Source organism: Choloepus didactylus, chromosome 27 (assembly GCF_015220235.1).
Source record: "Choloepus didactylus isolate mChoDid1 chromosome 27, mChoDid1.pri, whole genome shotgun sequence".
NCBI classification, from domain to species: Eukaryota; Metazoa; Chordata; class Mammalia; order Pilosa; family Megalonychidae; genus Choloepus; species Choloepus didactylus.
The window spans coordinates 12,562,182-12,579,059 of NC_051333.1; the positions used below are offsets into that span (position 1 = coordinate 12,562,182).

At 37.6% G+C, this 16,878-nt stretch overlaps 1 protein-coding gene across 3 annotated transcripts; it reads right to left on the reverse strand.

The window, feature by feature from the left end:
• Positions 1-363: 363 nt before the first annotated feature.
• On the reverse strand, positions 364-16,408 carry LOC119521917 (zinc finger protein 234-like). Of its 3 annotated transcripts, XM_037820612.1 has the most exons (6): positions 16,242-16,408; positions 15,638-15,703; positions 13,087-13,183; positions 10,509-10,635; positions 4,615-6,834; positions 364-1,814 (listed from the first exon to the last, which is right to left on the reverse strand). In XM_037820612.1, exons 3-6 carry the CDS (start codon positions 13,099-13,101, stop codon positions 1,804-1,806), a joined length of 2,373 nt encoding a protein of 790 aa, XP_037676540.1. In that variant the 5' UTR covers positions 13,102-13,183; positions 15,638-15,703; positions 16,242-16,408; the 3' UTR covers positions 364-1,803. The 3 variants fall into 3 exon arrangements, with proteins under 3 accessions (XP_037676540.1, XP_037676537.1, XP_037676539.1); XM_037820609.1 differs by lacking the exon at positions 364-1,814 and having other exon boundaries at positions 4,104-6,834; XM_037820611.1 differs by lacking the exons at positions 364-1,814; positions 15,638-15,703 and having other exon boundaries at positions 4,104-6,834.
• Between the last annotated feature and the right edge of the window lie 470 nt (positions 16,409-16,878).

Sequence of the window (16,878 nt, forward strand, 5' to 3'; positions counted from 1 at the left end):
CACCATTTTATAATCCAGCTGCCTCAAGATGATGGGGGAACATGGTGAATTCCATAATCATGGGCCTACTACCACACTTATTTTCCATGAAAGGAATTCTTTTATCAGAAGCAATGCTGTGTGGACTACCATGAGGATGAGTGGGAATCTCAGTGCATGGATTGCAGTTTTGGCAGAAGCACTTTGTGCAGGAGAAGCAAATCCATATCCAGAAAAAAAAAAGTCTATTCTAGAAGGAATAAAGCACTGAGTTTTCCATGATGAAAGAAGTCCAATGTAATCCATCTGCCAACAGGGTAGCCAACTGATCATCCCAGAGAATGGTTCCATATAGGAAATCAGTACTGGTCTCTGCTACTGACAGACTGGATTTTTTTTTTTTCTCATTCAACTTCAAATTTTATTTTCATTACATTGGATTTGGTGAAGGGAAGGAACCCGGAATGAATGCATGGATCTGCGATATCCTGTTATATCTCAAACAGAACCGGCATCCAGGTTCAAGTTGTCTTAAAGACCAAGACCTGCATCAGTTAGAGGCGGTCGACCACTGCAGCTGGGGTGTGGGGTCTTCTGTGAGAATGGCAGGATAGTTATGGAAGTGACCATGGAAGGCTTGGGGTCCAGGGTGCCCATCCTGGTACCTGAGGGTTCCCCATGTAGATCACATGTGGGGAAGTCCACATCAGCTCTTCAAGGGGCAAGAGGATGGTGCAGACCTGGATCTGGAACTCAGGAGTTGGAAGGTTGGCCAGGTCTGTATGGGGACAACCTGAGGAGATGCTGTCCTTCCAATTACATTCCATTATCCTGTGTAGGGTCTCTCCGTAAGGACAAGGCAGGGGTTCAGTCCTTGGCTTCTGCTTGGCCTCATGTATAGTCCAATATAAGTCCATCAAACTTATCAACATGTGGAGACACTGTTGCCAGCTCTTCTTTATACCTCTCTTCCTGAGCCCCTGGGCAACTGATTTCAACAGCAAGTAATTCTTTTTCTTCTGAATGGGATACATCACAAGTTCAAGGTATTCACATTCCTGAAGGAAACTCCTGATTTTCTCATCACTCCAAAGAGTACTCAGCTGCTCTGAGGGCTTCTCTGGTTCTTCAGTGTCTTCTTCCTCCTTTACTTTCTGGAGATTTCTAGTAATTTCAGGCTGAAACATCACTTCCTCCATTTTTATCCCTGAGTTTTCTCCTGAGACTCTTTTCTCTGCAGCCATAGGGTCTAATCCAGGGCGGGAAGAGCTGGCACTTACAGTGCTGCAGAGATTCAGGTAGGTATGGAAGCCCTGAGCGTGGAAATGTGTTTGCTTCTCTCTGCTGTGTGGAGTCTCTCCAGATTGGATTTTGAGCTGTGGCTGGAGCTAGGGTGGCCTTGGTAAATGAAAGTTCAAGTTGCTGAACCCATTCATATCTCCATTTTGTTCATGAGCTCATTGAGTAATGGCAGGAGTGGCTGGGGAAAGAGTCTGACTGGTATCCACAGACTGTGTCATACTATCCATTTGACTATTAAAATCTTCCTCTGATGATCTCACCCTTTGGTGACCATTTACATGGGACACAAGTATATTCACATTATTTGCCCATTCACAGAAGTCTATTCACTTAATTCTTCCTAAGACCTCCCTGCAAACAATTTTCCAATCGTGTCCCTCTGAGAACCTAACCATTCAGCCTAACCACCAGCCACAGTCCATGAAACAAGACTCTTACCTCTGGCCCATTTCTTCTGCAAGATGACCAGGTGCACTGCTCAAAATTTTGCCCACTGGGAGGACTTCCCTTCATCACTGTCCTTCAGAGATGTCCTAGAAAAATTGCAGCCATCAGTTTTTAGGTGGTGCCTACATAGTGTGCAGAACCACCTGCAAATCAGTACTGAGTTATCTTTCGGTCAGTCATTTGATTCAGGGACCTCTCCATGGGACTGTAAGTACAGCTTGGGAGACAGCAGCAAAGGTAGAGGCCTTAGGCACTTGGGCTGACTTGTGCCTTCAGGGCCTGCCTTTTCATTTTGCTGAGTTTGCTTTATATCTTTTCACTATAATAAATCATAGCCACCAGTACAACTATATACTGAGTACTCTGAGTCCTAGCAAATCAAAGAACCTGAGGACAATTAAAGACCCCTGAAATGGCATGCAAATTGAGACACATTGGACCTTATTAAGTACCTAGCATGCTGTGAAGGTATGCTCCAGAAAATCAATTATGAAAACCTATTTTTACATTTTTATGAAGTCCATTTTTAATCTATTTTTTCTTTAGTTGCCCATGCTTTTGGTGTCATATCTAAGAAATCACTGCCAAATCCAAGGTTTTGAAGGGTTCCCCCTGTTTTCTTCTAAGTGTTTTATAGCTTTCTCTCTTATATTTAGGTCTTGGATCCATTTAGAGTTAATTTCTATATATGGAGTGAAGTAAGGGTCCAATTTCATTCTTTTACATGGATATTCAGTTTGGACATCAATTTTATCATATCTGTTATTATACTTTTGTAAAGTCTCAATCAAACTGATTCTTTCTAATTCTTACCTCCTCAGTGATATCTGATAAAGTGAAGGTTCTGACTGAAATGCCTATGGCACCCACTTTTACAAGGGCTCTCTGCTGTGTGATTTCTTGATCCCTGGAATATGTTGAGCTATCGCTGAAACACTGAATTTAATGAATTAGATGTTTTCCCTCCTATGAGACCTGATTACTACAAAAATTCAGGTTGCACATAATTTGTTTTTAAATTTAACTAAGTATACAAAAGACTTGTATACTGAAAACTACAAACACTGCTGAAAAAAATTAAAGAGCTAAATAAATGTCAAGATATCTCATGCTCATAGATTAGAAAAATTAACAGTTAATATGCCAATATTACACAAAGTAATATACAAATTAAATATAATCCCTATCAAAATTCCAGCAGACTTCTTTTTGCAGAAATGGAAAGACCAATCCTAAAATTCATATGGAGCTGCAAAGAGACCCTAACAGCCAAAGCTATATTGAAGAATAGCACTGGAGGACTCACACTTCTCAATTTAAAATTGTATTGCAAAGCAAAAGTAATCAAAACAGTGTTGTAATGGCACAAAGACAGACACATAGATCAGTGGAACAGAATTGAAATTCCAGAAAAAGACCCCCACATCTATGGTCAACTGAGTTTTCAAAAGGGTGCTAAGTACACGCAATGAGAAAAGAATAGTCTTTACAACAAATGATGTTGGGAAAACCTGTTATCCACAGGTAGAAGAATGAAGTTAGACTTTTAGCCCATACCCTATACAAATGTCAACTCAAAATGGATCAGGGACCTATAAATAAGAGCTAAAACTATAAAATTCTTAGAACATAGGGGCAAATGTTCATGACCTGGGATTTGGCAATGGATTCTTAGATATGAAAACAAAAGCACAAGCGACAAAAAACAAAACAAAACAAAACAAAAACCCGATAAATTTGATGTCATCAAAATTAAAAATGTTTGTACAATGAACGAAATTACCAAGAAAGTGAAAAGACAACCTACAGAATGGGAGAAAATAAGTTCAAACCATATATTGAATAAAGGTTTAATATCCAGGAAATATAAAGAACTTTTACAATGCAGTAACAAAAAGACAAATGACCCAATTAAAAAAACGGGCAAAGAACTTGAATAGATATTTCTCCAAAGAAGATATATAAATGGCCAATAAACACATGAAAAGAGCTCATTAACATTAGGGAAATGCAAATTAAAACCTTAGTGAGACACCACTTCACAATGACAAGTATGGCTATTCAAAGAAATAGAGAATAACAAATGTTGGAGAGGATGCAGAGAAATTGGAATTCCAGTGCATTGTTAGTGAGAATGTAAAAACGTGCAGCTACTGTGGAAAGCAATATGGCGGTTCTCTCAAAAAGTAAATATGGAATTACCATATGACCTGCAATCCCAAAGAGTGAAAACAGGGTCAGAGACACTTGCACACCAGTGTTTACAGTAGCATTAACAATAGCCAAAAGCTGGAAGAAACCCAAATGTCCATCAACAAATGAGTGGATAAACAAGAAGTGGTAAAAACACACAATAAAATATTATTTGGCCATAAGAAAAATGAAGTTATGAGACATGCTGGAACACAGAAGAACCTTGAAAACATTGTGCTCACTGAAATAAGCACGACACATAAGGAAAAAAATTGTATTATCACTTATAAATGATTAGAAACAAATTTTCAAGATAAAAAAATAAAAAGCAAATTAGCTGTTACTGGGATAGTGGGGGAATGGGAGGAGGGTGGAAACAGGAGTGTTTGTAAAAGTAAAAAAAATTTAATCTCACTATGAATATCAATCTAAAATAAATATTAAGAAATATTTATTTTTTAAAAAAGCTATTTTGTACCGTTCATGTAGCATAGGTTCACATAGATCAAAGAAATCTCAGCCCAGATGACTACTGAGAGCTTTCAACAAAGCAAACAAAATAATCATTTTATAAAACTTCCTTTCTGTGAAAGTCTCTGATGTTCTCGCCACTCTCATCACTTTTACAAAATTTATCACAAACATGGGTTTTGCGATGTTTTCCAAGATATGATCTCAACCTGAAGGTCTTACCACATGTTTCACATTTGTAAGGTTTCTCTCCTGTGTGAATTCTCTGATGATACCGAAGTTCTGAAGACTGATGGAAGCCTTTACCACACACATCACATTTCAAAGGTTTCTCTCCAGTGTGGATACTGTGATGAACTAGAAGATTTGAGGGATGACTGAAGCACTTCCCACACTCCCCACATTTATATGGTTTTACTCCCCTGTGGGCCTTCTGATGCCTGTCAAGAGTTGAGCTCCACTTGAAGCCCTTCCCACATTCCTCACATCGGTACGGCTTTTCTCCAACGTGGACTCTCTGATGGGCTCTAAGTTGTGAATTTTGACCAAAGCTCTTCCCACATTCTTCACATTGAAATGGTTTTTCTCCACTGTGGATTCTCTGATGGACCAAAAGATAGGAGGCATGACTGAAGACCTTCCCACACTCTGCACAGTTATAGGGTTTCTCTCCTGTGTGCATTCTACAATGAATTTTAAGATTTGCTCTACGATTGAAGCCCTTTCCACATTCTTCACATTTGTACCGTTTCTCACCACTATGGATCAGTTGGTGAACTTGAAATCGTGAACTCTGATTGAAGCCTTGCCCACACTCCTCACACTTATATGGTTTTTCTACATTGTGGGCCTTCTGATGGATTTTAAGATATGAACTCTGACGGAAGTCTTTCCCACATACCTCACACTTAAAGGGTTTCTCTCCTGTATGGATTCTCTGATGGATATGAAATTTTGAGCGGAAGTTGAAGCCCTTTCCACACTCCTCACATTTGTAAGGTTGTTCTCCTGTGTGGACTTTGCAATGATCATTAAGCTGTGATCTACAACGGAAGCTCTTACCACATGCATCGCACTGGAATGGTTTCTCACCAGTATGGATTCTATGATGTTTCTGAAATTGTGACGCATAAAGAAATGCTCGCCCACATTCTTCACAATTATAACGTCTCTCTCTGGTATGGACTTTGCAATGAATGTTAAGTCGTGATCTATGACTGAAGCCTTTTCCACACTTCTCACATTTATATGGCTTCTCACCAGTATCAATCACCTGGGGAACTTGAAGTGAATTCTGATTGAAGCCCTGCCTGCACCCCTCACACTTATAAGGTTTTTCTACATTGTGGGTCTTCTGGTGGATTTTTAGTTCCTTCCCACACTCCTCACATTGATAGGGTTTCTCTCCAGTATGAACTGCCAGATGAGCTTGATAATGGACTTCCATACTGAAGCTCTCCCCACACTTAATACATTTGTATGGCTTCTCTCCTGGGTGGACTTCCTGATGTGACTGAAGATGTGAATTCTGACCAAAGCACTTTCTGCAGACTTCATATATGAATGATTTTTCTCCACTGAGGAGACTCTGATGATTCAGAAGACATGGGGAAAGACTGAAGCTCTTCCCACATTCTGTGAAATTATAGGGTTTCTCTATTGAGTGGACCTTCTGATGGACACAAATACTTGAGCTCCAAATGAAGCCCTTCCCACACTCTTCACATTTGTATGGCTTCTCTCTCATGTGGACCATGCAATGACTATTAAGTGCTGACCTACAATGGAAATTCTTACCACATGTATTACATTTGAAACGTTTCTCCCAAGTGAGGATTTTCTGATGCTCCCAAAAATGTGAAGTGTGAACAAAGACTCTCCCAGATTCCTCATAATTATATGGTTTCTCTCCTCTGTGGACTTTGCAATGAAAATTAAGTGCTGATCTATGACTGATGCCTTTTCCACATTCCTCACAATTGTGTGGTTTCTCTACAGTGTAGACTTCCTGATGAGTTTGCAGATGTGAGCTCTGATCGTTGTCCTTACCACACACATCAAACTGATAGCATTTCTCTCCCAGGTGAACTCTGTGACAAATAAAAAGAGCTGAGGTATAACGGAAGCTTTTGCCACACTCACTACACGTACGAAACTCCTCTCCTGAGCGTAATCGCTGATGAAGTTCAAAGCTGGAGAGATCATCAAAGGATTTTTTACACTCAGCACACTGGTAAGGTTTCTGTCCTATATGAATTATAGATAGTCCTGTTCCAACCTGATAGGGTGAATCATCCTGTTTGGGGAACCGAGAACTACTTATCATGGAATCTTGACACTGGGTTAAGTAACCTGAAATTTCTTGCCAGATTTGCCAACAGGAAAGCTCATCAACTATTTCTGGTTGTAGAACAGTCTCCATCTCGCTTTGGATTTTCTTTCCTGTAAAGAGAGAGAGTTCAGAAATGTGGACAAGTGAAATACTGGTTCAGAGTTTTCAAGATTTCAAACTCAGGGCAGAGACTTTAACAAGTCTAGGGAAGGTTCAGTTTGTCTTTTACATTGTACACCATTTTTTTTTAGTATACATGTCTACAGAAACCAAGAGGTGGTCTAGTAGGCATTAACTAAGCATTAACAAGATTCATTTAGAACCACAAAAGTCTCCTACATGAGGTACATGTTAGAAATCAAAGATTCAATAAAAAACTGATAATAAGATACAAACTGTTAATCTGTTGCTATTTATATTTAATTACAATGTCAGTATAGGCTCGTGGATAATAAATTATATAGATATAATTGTGTGGATAACAAAACATGAGTCAATGGGAACTTTAAGGAAAAGCAATAACATGATCAATACTTTGCATACTGGAGTATATGTTATATATCATAAATATCAAATACCTAGAAGTGATTATACAGATATATTCAAAGTATTCCTGGAAATTCTGCATATGTACACAAGCTCTTAATTTTCCATCTAAGAGTGGAAAATTATACAGTTAACAACCACTGCAAACTCTTGACTCTCTCTAATGTTAAGTTTAGAAATGTATTTTCTCAAACGTTTACTCTTATTGGTATTACAAAGTTTTAAAATTTATACAAAGATATGCTAACATTTTGAAATTATGTTCTGAGGAAATTTTTAAATTAAAGGTTAACCAGTACTTCTGAGGAAATTCTAATTTATGGCTTTTTTTAATATATGCCATTTTAAAACAGTAGTTTGTTGGAGGAGAAGGAGAATCTCTTTGATAATGTGTCAATTTTGAGCAGGTAAGTCTTTCCAGTTTATAAAGTTCTAGGTTGAAAATAAAGTACTAGGTCTTTATAAAAAGAGAGGAAAAACTACATGAAATTCATATTCTTTAACATTTGTTTAATGGCTAAATTTCTAGAAAATAAAGGGGCTGAAAATTCACCAGGTGACCAGAATTACAGGCAACATTCAACTGTGAAACCCAGGTTACTCTCATCCTAAATCTTCCCTTGTAGCACAAACAAGGGAAAAACGGGCAGTGCCATGGATGTGTACTTTGGAAAAGATGAATGAGCTACAGCTGGACAATTTTTTCAAGGAAAGCAGGTTATAAGTAGTCATGAGGGGGACCTTAGAAAATAAACACTGTTATTTTTCACTTATGTGGGAGATCTGTCTACAAAACAGAGATAAGAATCCTCATTTAAAAAGTATTTCTGTGGGTGACCAACATGTTGGCATAAGACTAGAGCCTTATGCCTAGAACGACATTGTTCCCCTACAGAATCTTTGAACAAATAGCAAAACCTGGCAAAGCCAAAGTCCTCAAAACTCCGTAAAACGGTTGAAGGGTTGAAGTAACAGGATAAGTGGTTAATCAAGAAAATGCAGCTTTAAGAAAGATAGGAGAAACTTGTGGTACCGTGGCTGGCCCCTCACATACCACTTTTCTAACACAGTCTGGAGCCAGCCTACGTTCCCATTGTGAGTCCCTGGCCCTGTTCTGGAGCGAGCAGAGTAATTCCTATGTGCATACAAGGGTGCCTGTATGTCAGTGCCAATAACTGGATGGTGACCTAAAAGACTGGACCAGTAAACTCATCCCTGGCTCATCCTCCCAAAACTTGCCCTGTAGGCAGAAGCAGCTCATGGACAGTTAAAGCAAAGTAAGGAACAACTGTCAACCACGAATTTCATATCTGAGAGACTATCCTTCAAAATGAGGGAAAAATTAAGACATTCCCAGATAATCAGAAGCTGAGGGACTTCATCACCACTAGACCTGCCCTACAGGCAATTTAAAGGGAGTTCTTCAGATCAAAAGGGAAGGATACTATCTAGTGCATTGAAGCAGCATAAAGAAATAATTACTCCAGTAAAAGTAACCACATGGGTAATTAAAAATGCCACTACAATTGTATTGTATTTTTTCAATTGTAAATCCACTCTTTACTTCTTACAGGTTCTAAAATGCAAATGCAAATAGAGTAATGATAAACCTATGGTTTTGTACATACAATGTATAAAGGTCTAATCTGTAACAAGTACCACAAAGAGGATTTAGTGACAGAGGTATTTATGAAAAGTGTTTGTGTATACATTTGAAGGTAAGCTGATATAAAATCAAATGTGATTGTTACAGATTTAGGATGTTAAATTTAAGCCCCATGATAACCACAAAAATATAAAAAAATAGATACACAGGAAATAAGAAGAGACTCAAAATGGTACACTACAAAAAAAAATCAAATAAATATGAAAGTAGGCATTAATGAATAATTGGGGGGCAAAAAGGTATAAGATTTACAAAAACAAAATAGCAAAACAGTAGAAGAAGGTCCTGCATTATTAGTAGTTACTTTAAATGTAAGTGGATTAAATTCTCCAGTGAGACAGAGATTGGCAGAATGGATAAAAAACAAAACAAAACATGACACAACTATATGCTGTTTACAAGAGACTCACCTTAAATTCAAAGACACAATAAGTGGAAAGTGAAAGTACGGAAAAACTAATAACTAAAAAAGAGCTGGGATAGCTATTCTAATATCAAAAAAAAAAATAGATGTTAAGTCAAAAACTATCACAAGGGACACAGAAGGTCACTATATATGATAAAGAGGTCAATTCAATTTTCAACAAAGCAACTGTAAATATATATGCAGGTAACAGCAGAGCCCCAAAATATATGAAACTGATATTGATAGATTTCAAGGGAGAAACAGATTTACAGTAACAGTAGGAGACTTCAATACATCACTGCCAATAATGGATAGAACATCTAAAGAGAAGATCAGTAAGGAAATAAAGACTTTAATGATATTATACACCAATTAGACCTAACAGATACATATATACAACACTTCACCCAATATTAACAGAACCCATTCTTCTCTAGTGTACATGGGTCATTATCCAAGATAGACCATATGTTAGATCTCAAGTCAAAGCTCAATAAATTCAAAACTCAAAAATACTGAAATTATGCAATGTGTCTTCTCCAACCACAATGGAATGAAGCTAGAAAACTGTTGAAAGAGAACTGGAAAATTCACAAATGTGGAAATTAAACCACACACTCTCAAGCAAAGAAGAAATCACAAGATAAATTAGGAAATATCTTGATGTGAATAAAAAAGGAAACAGTATAAAAAAGCTAATGGGATGCAGCAAAAGCAGTGCTGAGAGGGAAATTTATAGCTCTAAATGCTTATATTACAAAAGAAGTAAGTTCTCAAATCAGAGACCTAACCTGGTGGATCTAGAAAAAAGAAGAGTAAACTAAACCCAAAGCGAGGTGAAGGAAGGAAATAACAAAGATGAGAGTGGAGATAAATGAAATAGAGAATGAAAAAACATAGAATCAATGAATCCAAAAGACAAGTCTTTGAAAAGAATAATAAAATCAACAAACCTTTAGCTAGATTGACAAAGAAAAAAAGAACGCAAATAACTAAAATCGGATACAAAAGGGGAGACATTACTACTGACCCCACAGAAATAAAAAGAATATAAGAGGATACAAGGTACAACTATACACTATAATTGTAGGACAAATCTGTATGATTTGACTGATGTGAAGTAATTCGAATAAGCAAATCCAGAGTCTGAGAGTGCCTGTCCTTACCCACTGAGACTAGGTTCCTGAAGTTCTCCACCATCACATCTCGGTACAGCTTCCTCTGGACTGAGTCCAGCAGGTCCAGTTCCTCCTTGGTGAAGACCACAGCCACGTCCTTGAAGGTCAATGCCTCCTACAATAGCAAACACATGAAACCTCAATCTTACAACCCACATCCACTGGGAAAAGGGTGGAACTGAGAAGGTAGGGAGGGTGGATGGGAAGTCATTCCAGATTTGAAGGACTCAAGTCAATTTGTAGATTTCCCAATTTTTCTCCTTCTATCCTGCCAACAACATACACAGATGTTCTTCAGTCTCACCAATATTTGGCAATGATGCACTTATAATTGGTGTCCTCAGTGAATTTCTGATAAATAACACCCTAGAATTCCAAATTTTGCATCCTGAGCTATGCGTTTTACTTTTTGATGATCATTTTTAATTTCCCAAGAAACGTTTAGCAATTTAGTTCCAATTGTGTTTAATAGGACTTATCTTCCTCTTTTCCTACACATTAACTTTGGATGCACGTGTGTCTGCCTAAAAGTTTTTGGTAAACTGTCTTGGACAAGTATGCAGTTTGTCCAGTGTTCTACCAAGGCACACACCATGTCCATCAATCACAGCCTTCACTGTCATGCCCTGGAGCCAGGGTGCCTCAAATATACATCCCGAGGGTCTGCCTCTTACTAGCCATATGACCTTGGAAAAGTTTTCCTACATATCTTAGTTTCCCTTTGGCATATTGGTTCTTGCATTACAGAGTTCTTTCAAGCATTAAAAACAGGAATATATAGATAGCACTTGGAAAAGTGTGTGGCACAGACTAAGTGCTTAGTAAACATTAGCTAATATTATCATGAATATTATTATCATTACCTATTTCATCCCATTTTATGGCTACTTAGAATTCCAGGGAACTGCTGATGTAAAATATATTAATCTGTTCTAAATAATGCACATTTAATTTCAGGTACTGTTCTCATTATAACTAATACTGCAAAGAACTTAATTTTATGTGCATCTTACCTTCCCACCACATTATTTAAAATAAATTTCAGAAGAAAATTAACATGTTGAAAAATAAGCACATTTAAAATTTAGATCTTATAATGGCAGATTTTCTTCCCAATTTTTTGCCTAGTTCACTCATCTTTGAAGAGAGGAAAAGTATCCCTGACTGTCTATACATTCGCTCAAAGAAGGATATCTAGTTTTACAATGTTTTGGTAATCTGATTAGGAAGAACAATTTGTTTTTGTCATTCTCACTTAATTTGATTACAAATGAATGCTATCATCTTTTCATATAATTAATGGCCATCTCTATTTCTTTTCTTTAACTTGTCTGTCATTTGCTCTTATTCCTATGGATTTTCTTTTCTTTAACCTAAGGGTATGTAAGAGTTCTTAAATGGATATTATACCTTTTTCCAGCATATGTATTATAAATATTTTAACCTTAAGTTAGCATTTTTTTCTTATCAGGTACATGGTTAGCAATTATTTTCTCCCAGTATGTAGGTTGTCTTTTTACTTTCTTGATAATGTACTTTGGTGCACAAAAGTTTTTAATTTTGATGAAGTCCAATTTATTTTTTCTTTTATTCCTTGAGCTTTTGGGGTAAAACTGAAGAAACCACTGCCAAATCCAAGGTCATGAAGATGTTCTCCTAGGTTTTCTTCTAAGACTTTTATTGTTTTAGCTCATATACGTAGGTCACTGACCCATTCTGAGTTAATTTTTGTATATGGTGTGAGTCACTGGATGTTTTAAATGAAGAATATTTATTACTTTGATAAACCTAATAAATAATAAATGAGGAAATAAAGTAGATCAGTAATTAAAACATACACAGTATATGACTCAGGAATGGAGAAGACAGAATCTAGCCCTTCCTGTATGAAAAATTCAACAATATTTGTATGAAACAACAGTTCAAGACTTTTGCGCTGTAACATATTTGAATATTCTAGCCACAAAATATCCAAATATACTCAAATATAGCTTTTCAATATTGATTTCTTAGTACATTGAGGACATAAAAATTGGCAGAATTTTTTCAGAAATGACTTTTTGGTAAAATAGTTTTATATAGGAAAACTGTATCTGCAGTGTTGCTTAAAGCAATAAAACTCTGAACCACCTAAATGACTATGAGTGAGTAGTAGTTAAAAACAAAAAGGTAAACAATTCAATGAGAATATCATACAATCATAAAAAATGAACATTATATATTAAGTGAAAAGAACACAATTTATACTTATGAATGCATGTGAAGAAAAGTATTAGAAAATAAAAACAGTTAATTTGCAAGGAGGAAATTAGTAAAGTGTGAAAACTATTCATTCCCATTAATTTTTCTACTCTTATTTTTGAAATAAAAAAAATGATAAAGTGAAACAAAAACTGAGAAAGGGAAAAAGCAAAGTAAACTAAAAAGGGACAAAATAAGCACCAGGCACACAACAGGTCCTCAAAGCTTATTGTTCTCTTGAAGTCCTCCCAAGAAAGAGAAAAATGTGTGTCCAATCTGAGCAGTGACATGGAATTTTAACAGCAAAATGGCAAGTCCTACTCACCTTGAACATGGTCATTTTTCCTCTCTACTCCTGGGCATAAACAGAATCCTGAGATACGCAGAGTCTTGGGAAGGAAGAACTGTGCCTGGCAGAGTACCTGGGAAGGCAGAAAAAAAGGATGTGAAAGGGTGGCCAGGGATGTCTCTTCCCTACCTGGAATCTTACTGTGAATCATCAACAGGTCCTTCATCGGGTAGCTATAGAGGCACTTGGGTGGCTGTAGCTGCACACAGCTTGCTGAGCCAAGCATGCCATGAATACTCGATTCCTGCCCAAGTACAAACACTGGCACCATCACCAGTGTTACCCTGTGGTCCAAGGGAGGAATTCTGATTCTGAGTACAGTGGTATATTGAGACAATCTAATGTGCTCAATAAGTCAGCTCTGGGGCCATTATGCTAGGATTCAAAGCGTCTCACTAGTTTTGTTATCTTGGGTAAACTGGTAACGTATCTTTGCCTCAATTCTGTCATCAGTTAAACAGGGTTTCTCATTTCTTTGTAGGTACAGAAAAGCAGATGATAATAGTCCTTATAAATGTGATTGCTACCAAAAAAACATTGTAAGATATTGGACTTCTGACTCCCTATCATGTGAAGGTCACTCATAACCGCTGACAAATCTGTAACTCTGCTTGATTGTCTTCTCTAATAATTTGTTGCCTTGCAATAGTATTTACATTACCATGGACAACTATTTTCTAAAAGATACTAAAACAAGTGAATTTTCTTTATTAAGCAGGAAGGCACTAAAAACACCTTTTTACCCACAAGCATGAAGATAAGAAAAACTACGTTTTAGTTTCTATTAGGAAACACAAGATTCTGATAGGAAAAAATAGTTTGATGCAGCTACTCTGAAAATCAGTTTGGTATTCCCCAAAAAAGTTAAATATGAAATAACCATTCAACCAGCAATTCCATTTTGAGGTATAGATCCAGGAGAAATGAAAACATATATCACACAAAGACTTGGACAGGAATGGCCATGGCCATGTTATTCCTAACAACCCCAAACTGGAAACAAACTAAATGTCCACCAACTGGTGAATGGACAGACAAAATGTGGCATATCTATACAATGAAATATTGTTCAGCAACAAAAAGGAATGAAATACAGATATGGTACCACATGGATGAACCTTGAGAACAGGCTAAGTGAAAGAGGCCAAAATCAGTCACAAAAGACCAGCTCCAGAATAATTCCATTTATATGGCATGTCCAGAATAGAGAAATCTATGGGGACAGAAAGTGGGTTAGTGGTTGCCGGGGGCTGGGATACGAACCAGGATTATCTGCAAATGGGCACGACAAGTCTTATTGAGGGGGATAAAAATGTTTTAAAACTGATTTATGGTGTTAGTTGTTCCACTAGGTAAAGTTACTAAAAGGCATTGACTTCTTTACCTGAAATGGCTGAATTCTATCATATATAAAATATGCCTCAAAAAATGTTAAAAAATTGTTTGATGATTCCTATCTCATTTAAATGAACAAGACTGAATTCTGAGCCAAAACAATATATAAAATTTATATTTGAATGAATAAATGAGGGAGAAGATCCTCATTACAGTCAAATAACAACTAATAAATGTGGAACACAAGACGGAACTAGGAAATATCACTTTCAGCTAATGATTAAAGTTTGATGAGCCACAAAAGGAATGAAGCTCTGATACATGTGACAACATGGATGAACACTGACAACATCACGTTGAGTGAAATAAGCTAGACAGAAAAGGACAAATATTGTATGATCTCATGGATATGAAAAAATTAGAATAAGAAAATTCAGAGTCAGAAACTAGAATACTGGTCACCAGGGGTCAGGGTGGGGGTAATGAACAGGGAGTTAATGCTTAATTGGTACAGTCACTGGTTGGAGTGAATGCAAAGTTTTGGTAATGGGTTGTGGTGATGGTAGGACAACATGGTGAATGTAATTACCATTGGATTATATAGTTGAATGTTGTTAAAAGGGAAATTTTAGATTTGTATATATGCTACCAAAATTAAAATTTTTAAAAAACAATATAGGACTGTACAACACAATGAACCCTAATGTAGACTTTGGACTATAGTTGATGGTACAATTATATATTATTCCTTCATCAATTGTAACAAAGGTACCACACTAACACAAAGTGTTAATAATAGGGAAAACTGTGTGTGAGGGGGGTTATATTGGAACTCAGTACTTTCTGCATGATTTTTCTGAAAACCTACAACTTTTTTCCTAAGAAAAATTTTTAATTAAAAAAGATAAGGGGGAAAACACAAAACTACATCAATTTTATCATTTATAAATAAACAAGAATACAAACATATACAAAGAATTGCTAAATAGAAACTAAAAGCTCAACAGTTCTTATCCTACATCCTGGAGTCATGAATTTTTTTCTATGCATATTTCCATATTTTCTGAATTTCCACAATAATTGTGGTTTTATAAGAAGACTTAATTATTACCATTACCCATGCCTGAGTACATGTCTCACACATTCTCCGATTTATGTGAACATCTTTGAAGAAAATACAGGTGCTACTCACATAGGGCTCTGCTGCCAATAGCCCAGGAGTCACTCCTTCCACATAGTTCTATTGGAACAGTCAGAGCTGGGGAAGGAAGGAAGGCTGTGAAAAATACCACAATTGTGTCGCAGTCCCTGATAAACCACAGTGGCACCCCCGGTACCAACGGAAAGTAACCTTCTCCTTCACGAAAAAAAGAGATCAGAATAGGTCTAGGGCAATCCAGCTTTCTGCAGAGATCAGAAAGAAGGACCAGGGGCCCTGCGGCTGGAACTCTGACCCGGCTCACAGCTTTCAGGGAGATGAGGGCTTCTCAGGAAATAAAACTGTACTTAGGAAAAAGAGACGACCATTCACCAAGAACCATGAATTATTTCAAGACTTGTATTTGTACTACAGGTTTAATTTTCAAAACAACTCTATAAGAACGATATGACCACCATTCCCATTTTACAGAAAAGGAAATGGAGACACACAGATACCAACTCGCCCAACATTATACCGCAAAGAAGGGGCAGAGCATGAGAAGAGAGGGGAAGCAGAGAGCCCTACAGACCCTCAAAGCCGGGGAGACCGCTCCAACCCGCCACGGCACTCACACCCTTACTCTCCGCCAAGGTACCTTTTCTTTTAAACCTCAGGCAAGGTCGTCGCGGGCTCCAAGCGCCGGTCCAGGAAATTAGGAAGGGTCGCGAGAGGTAAAATTAACACCCCCACCAGGGAAGGAGGGTCGCTACCTCGCCCACCAGAGCGGAAACTCCAGCAAGCCTACAGAGCTCTTGGACTACACTTCCCATGATGCAGTAGGAGAACAGCAACTAGATTTTAACCCCCAGGGAAGGAAGTGCCTGAGCCTTCACGGAGCCCCTGGACTACAGTTCCCACAATGCCTCGGAGGAACAAACCCTACAGTCCCGCCTTCATGGGTCGTGATACTGCTCTTGGATCATCAGTTATATTTCCTCGAGCGGAAAATATGTCGTAGAGACTTCTTCCTGAAGTCTAAATACTTCCAATTATGGCAGAAGTATGATTAGAAGAGTAACACTGAAGCAGGAAAGAAAATCTTCAAGTGTTTACTGTAAATGACTCATTTATAGATGACAAAGAGGAAAGTTGTAGTTTGTATAGCCTGACGGTATGAGAATTAAAATCGGGAGTTTGAAGAGTGGACGAGGTAAAATGGTTGTGGGCGGGAAGAGGAATGTGGACCCCTACTCCGGACGCAATATTACCGGACTCGAGAAAACACGTGAGAA

Coding starts and splice junctions, on each gene's coding strand:
- LOC119521917 (XM_037820611.1), bottom strand. Junction 6,835..10,508: donor CAGGAACCTAGTCTCAGTGG/GTAAGGACAGGC, acceptor CTCTCTTTACAG/GAAAGAAAATCCAAAGCGAG.